General features: G+C 39.2%; 1 protein-coding gene across 1 annotated transcript in view; it reads left to right on the top strand.

The window, feature by feature from the left end:
* The first annotated feature begins 598 nt into the window (after window positions 1–598).
* LOC132267191 (uncharacterized) overlaps window positions 599–6,000 on the top strand; it is a 45,719-nt gene continuing 40,317 nt past the window's right edge. The window contains exons 1-4 of the mRNA XM_059768275.1: window positions 599–893; window positions 963–1,595; window positions 2,088–2,217; window positions 2,332–2,533. Coding sequence (XP_059624258.1) covers window positions 998–1,595; window positions 2,088–2,217; window positions 2,332–2,533 — 930 coding nt within the window. The 5' untranslated portion in view covers window positions 599–893; window positions 963–997. The remainder of the gene's footprint in view (window positions 894–962; window positions 1,596–2,087; window positions 2,218–2,331; window positions 2,534–6,000) is intronic.

The following is a 6,000-nucleotide window of genomic DNA, read 5'->3' as shown; positions in this document are numbered from 1 at the left end:
CAACTTAGCACGATAAAACCCTATCATAAATGTATAAAAAATATATTCAAGATAACTGCAGCACATATTAAAACACAAAGTCCACTCACACTGGCAAACAAAGTTCAAATCGAAGACCCACCTAACACAGTGGGTTGCCATTTGAACTAATATAAACAAAATTTTAACAAAAAAAAGAAAAAAAAAAAAAAAAAACCAGTATTCACGGAGAAGCAAAATAAATCACATCAAAGAAAGAAACCCCTTATTTAAGAACTAGGGTTTCCAGATCGGTAAAGTAAGACGATAAATTTCAAAAGAAAAAAAAAAAACCATCAAGAGGAAAAAGAAGAACTAGTGCTCATGATGTTGTCTTTACACCAAATTTTGGGGTTCGTTTTTGGGAAGCGTTGAAAGCAAAAGCCCAAATTTTCCGAGGTTCAGCCCACAAATCAGCTACAGTAGAATGGCCCGAAGCACAGAAAGCACACAGCTGCAGCACATATTAAAACACAAAGTCCACTCACACTGGCAAACAAAGTTCAAATCGAAGACCCACCTAACACAGTGGGTTGCCATTTGAACTAATATAAACAAAATTTTAACAAAAAAAAGAAAAAAAAAAAAAAAAAACCAGTATTCACGGAGAAGCAAAATAAATCACATCAAAGAAAGAAACCCCTTATTTAAGAACTAGGGTTTCCAGATCGGTAAAGTAAGACGATAAATTTCAAAAGAAAAAAAAAAAACCATCAAGAGGAAAAAGAAGAACTAGTGCTCATGATGTTGTCTTTACACCAAATTTTGGGGTTCGTTTTTGGGAAGCGTTGAAAGCAAAAGCCCAAATTTTCCGAGGTTCAGCCCACAAATCAGCTACAGTAGAATGGCCCGAAGCACAGAAAGCACACAGTAAAGTAAAGTAAAAAGGCATCTATCCATCCGCCAAACAGGCCCTATGGTAATGCGTTTGTTTCTATTTGCAGTGGACTGAAGGAGCGATCGTAAATTGTGATGCTGAATGTTGTTGGTTGCAGTGGGTGGGTTAGGGATGTTGAATTCTGGTGCTGCCATGGATGATATGAACTTAATTCAGCAGGCGCAGAGGCATCATCATCATCACCTGGTGGTTAGGGAGCTCGGAGAAGAGATTGATTTGGAAATCGGGGCTGGGGATGATGACCCTTCATCCTTTGCTAGCACCCCTCTTATTGGTGGCCCACCACCGCGAGAACCGTCGTCTGTAGAAGTAGAAGATCATGACGAGAGCAAGCATATGGTGTTGGTTTCTCAACTCTCCGGCGAAGATCAAGATTTGTCGAAGCAACAGCCTGCGAAAAGGAAGAAGAAGGTAGTGAAAAGATGGAGAGAGGAATGGGCTGATACCTATAAATGGGCATATGTTGATGTGAAGGAAGGGACGGCGAGGATATTCTGCTCTGTCTGTAGAGAATATGGTAGGAAGCATAGAAGAAATCCTTATGGGAACGAAGGCAGTAGGAATATGCAGATGAGTGCTTTAGAAGAACATAACAATAGTTTGCTTCACAAAGAGGCTCTTCGTCTCCAGATGGCTTCAAAAGACAAGATTATTCTTGATAAACCCATTTACGTTAAAGGTTAGTTTAATAAATTTGTTTTGTGCTTCATGCTTGCTTCTACTGTTTACATGGATCCATATACTGTAGTAAACAAAATTGATAAATTGACTTCTCAACACTTACCTTTTGAGCTTCATCAAGTTAGAGAATTATTAGGGCTGCTGAAATTTCCTCTATGGTTATCTTAATTTCATGGAGAAAACTACAACTGCATTAAATACACACCTTTTCTTTCTATATTCTAATGTTGGGTTTTTTTTATCTGCAAATGAATGCTTGTTTTGTAATATGGATACGATCGGGGACATTGTTTGGTGCAATTCTAAAAGCTTGAGCTTGAGGGTAGTCACTTTCCTCTTGGTACCCTCCCTTGGGTAATTGGTTTTAATATGGAATATGTTCGATAATAGTTCATTTGGATACGTTAATTAATTGGTCCTAATGAATTTGGATGCTTGCTCACATATTTTGCAACTTCCTTGTAATTAAATTGTGTAATCTAAATTGTAGCACTTATGTCAAAAACGGCTGGATCAATTGTTGAAGCTGCGCTGAAAAGGGATCCACATGAAATTGAATTCATACAGTCGGTTCAAGAAGCGGTTCATGCTTTAGAAAGAGTGATCACCAAAAATTCTAAGTGAGTGTTGCCACAAGGTTGAGCTATATTTATCCCGGATTTCTTCATTTAAAGAAAAACATGTTTGCAGTGAACTTTATTAAAATCTTATCAAGGGGCTCCGTAATGTTTCAGTTACGTCAACATCATGGAGCGCTTGTTAGAACCTGAGCGTATGATTCTTTTCCGAGTTCCTTGGGTTGATGATAGGGGTGAGACACATGTCAATCGAGGCTTTCGTGTTCAATTCAACCAGGCTTTGGGTCCATGTAGGGGTGGTCTACGTTTCCATCCATCAATGAACTTGAGTGTTGCAAAGTTTCTGGGTTTTGAACAGGTACCATTATCATTTATGTTGTTATTTTTCCCCACATTTTCCTATGTTTCATTGTCCAGACTTATGCCCAAAAAAAATTTCGCTTGGTTTTCCTTCAACGATTGTCTCATGCTAATTCTGCCTGTAAAAGGTCCTAGAATAGTTTTGGACCAAAGATCGATTAACTTTGTTTTGTTTCAACAAAAATTGAAGCAGGTGTTGCCTTGGTTGCATCGTCTTATATTTGTATGTTTATATATTTCACTTGGGAGTTCTTCTTTTATTCTTGTCAGTGGTTTGTTTGTATAGGCATGAGGAAGCAAATTTGTTTATATGACAAGCTATATAGTAAAAATTTATCACTCTACTTATGGGTTAGTTGGCTGTCGAACCACCTGAAAGTGAAATGATTTTTATTGGTCTTGATCACATTTGAAAATTTGTTCTGAAAATATAACTAAAAGAAACTTAACATAGCTATATCTATACTATTTTAGCAATGGGCTATATCATTTGGATTCTTTTTCCTCACCATCCTTCATTTTTCAGATGGTATCCTCAAAATGACGTGATAAAAGAAACTAGTCTTATACATTGACCTATATTTAAAAAGGTTAATTTTTTGAGAGATGTGATCTCATTTATCATATATGGCTCTTTCCCCTATTATAAGTTGGCGAGTCAGACATTATGACATCCTATGTTCAATACTTCTTGATCATTTACAAGGAATTAACTTTTATCTACTTTGAAATTGGGTAGAAAAACAAGTAACTCATGTATTCTTTTTGTGAAACTGATAAAATTACCACTATTCTTGTCACTCTATTATCTTTTATACTACTTCAACACTGGACATCTGTGGAAGAATCTACTTCACAGATTGATGTGTAAACAAACTAGAATAAAGAAATTGGATGGAGAATATGAAGAGATGTCTTTCCGTTATGAACCTTACCATTTTTTTTTATAAATATGTATTATAAAGCGTTCAGAAGGGGAATGCATCCTGAAAACTACACAATGGTTTTTAACATTACCATGAATCTACAAGAGAAAAAGGCTAAATGTAGATTTTCAGTTATAAAACTTACATATTCTCAGTGTTGAGAGTCTTGTGACCCCATGTCAAAATTTTTGAGGTGGTGTTGTGCTTACTCATATTTGGAGTGTATCTCGAAACTTGCCACAACATGCGGATTCTTCAGAGAGCTTATGCCAACAAATACTCTTGATAGCTCTTTTCCTTATTAAAATATGGGTGAAATACTCTATAGAGTTATTCTGGATGATATCATTTCGTAGTCTCAGAATGCTTTTATAGGTGGGCGTCAGATTCTTGATTCAGCTCTTATTGCTAGTGAATGTGTGGACACGAGGTTGAGGAGTGGTGTCCCAGGGGTTCTTTGCAAGCTTGATGTTGAGAAAGCTCATGATCATGTGAGCTGGAAGTTCTTGTTGTACTTGATGGAGAGAATGGGTTTTGGGGATAAATGGAGGAGTTGGATTGCGGCCTGCATATCTTCAGCCAGATTTTTGGTGATGGTTAATGGGTCTCCGACCGGTTTCTTTGGTAGCTCGGGTGGTTTGCGCCAGGGGTATCCCTTGTCTCCTTTCCTGTTCATTATTGTTATGGAGGCTCTTAGTAGGTTGATGGGGAGGGTGGTGGAGTTGGGTTTTGTCAAGGGGTTCATGATGGGTGGGGGTGATGCTCATCATATGGAGATATCTCATTTATTGTTTGCGGATGACACGTTGGTGTTTTGTGAGGCTGAGGTGTCCCGGATGAGGTACCTGAGATCAGTGTTGATTTGTTTTCAGGTAGTTTCAGGCTTGAAAGTGAATGTAGGGAAGAGTGCCTTGATTCCAGCGGGGGAGATGCAGAATATTGGTGAGTTAGCTTCTGTGCTTGGATGTGGAATCAGTAGCTTTCCGATTACATACTTGGGGCTACCTTTGGGAGTTTCTTCGAGGACTGTGGGTGTTTGGGATCCGGTGGTTGAGAGGGTTCAGAGGAGACTTGTAGGGTGGAAGAAGAAGTACTTATCGAAAGGTGGGAAGGTCATTCTTTTGAAAAGCACGCTGTCAAGCCTCCCTACTTATTTTTTATCCCTCTTCTAGATTCCATCTGGCTTCAGAGGAATTTTCTATGGGGTGGTTTACAAGGAGAATTTAAGTATCACCTTGTTCGTTGGGAGCAGGTTTGTAGGCTGATTCAGGCCGGAGGCCTAGGGATGAGGAGGTTGGTGCCATTTAACAGGGCTCTCCTTGGTAAGTGGTTGTGGATATTTGAAGTGGAACGCCATAGGTTGTGGAGGAGGGTAAATTTGTGCAGGTTTGGGGAAGAAATGGGGGGTTGTGCTCGTGTTTGGTGAGGATTCCTGTTGGTGTCGGCGTTTGGAAATCTATTAGGATAGGATGGAATGAGTTCTCTAAACACAACAGATTCAGAGTTCAGGAGGGGAGGGACGTGAGGTTTTGGGAGGATATTTGGTGTGGTGATTATACCCTTGCTTGTTTATTTCCCAGATTGTTTAGGATTGTTGTTGATAGGCATGCCTTTGTTGCTGACTGCTATCGGCTTGATAACGGGAAGTTGACTTGGGATGTGCGGTTTGTGAGAGTTGTTTAGGATTGGGAGTTGGACGACATTTGCGGGTTGTTAGATAGTTTGTATCGGCACAAGATCCGTGGCAGAGATGAGATTTGCTTGTTTAGGTGCCTGCTTCTTGGGGAATGTTTGAAGTGAGATCATTTTTCCGATGCCTCTCAGATACTACAGGGATTATGTTTTCGTGGAAAACAGTGTGGAGATCTAAGGTGCCGCTCAAAGTGGCGTTCTTTACTTGGATAGTGGTGTCGAGCAAGATCTTGACGCTTGACAATTTGAGGAGGTGAAGACAAATCACTGTGAACTGGTGTTGTATGTGTAAGTGCAATGGGGAATCGGTGGATTATCTTCTTTTGCATTATCTAGTGGCTTTGGATTGTTGGTGTCTTTTGCTAGGATTGTTTGGGGTTTCGTGGGTAATGCCTAGATCTGCGAGAGGATTGATGGAGGCTTGGAGAGGGTGCTATGTGGGAGGTCATGCTAGTGGGTTTTGGAGGATGGAGCCTTTGTGTTTATGGTGGTGTTTGTAGAGGGAGAGGAATAATAGATCCTTTGAAGGAAAGGATTCCTCGATTGTTGTTCTTAAGTTAGCTTTTATTACATCGTTATGTTTTTGGGGTTCGGGTAGGCTTTGTTCCTCCCCGGAGGAGATGAATGATTTTATTTTGTCTTTGGGACCATAGGATCCCTTTGTTGTTTATGGGACACGTTCCCCTTTTGAACGTTTTTTGAATGAATTTGCTTATTTATCAAAAAAAAAAAAAAAAAACTATATAGAGTTATTCCAAATGCTATTATAAACTACTATAAACTATAGAAACCGTTAAATTTGGATGCAAAAATAAGAAATGCAAATAGGAAAAGGGAAGAGAGAAAT

This window comes from Cornus florida, unplaced genomic scaffold (assembly GCF_030987335.1).
Source record: "Cornus florida cultivar Cherokee Brave unplaced genomic scaffold, ASM3098733v1 CherokeeBrave_3.0.0_Hap2_Chr07, whole genome shotgun sequence".
Taxonomy (NCBI): domain Eukaryota; kingdom Viridiplantae; phylum Streptophyta; class Magnoliopsida; order Cornales; family Cornaceae; genus Cornus; species Cornus florida.
The sequence above is the reverse complement of the archived record's forward strand: the minus strand, read 5'-3'. Positions and strand labels throughout refer to the sequence as shown.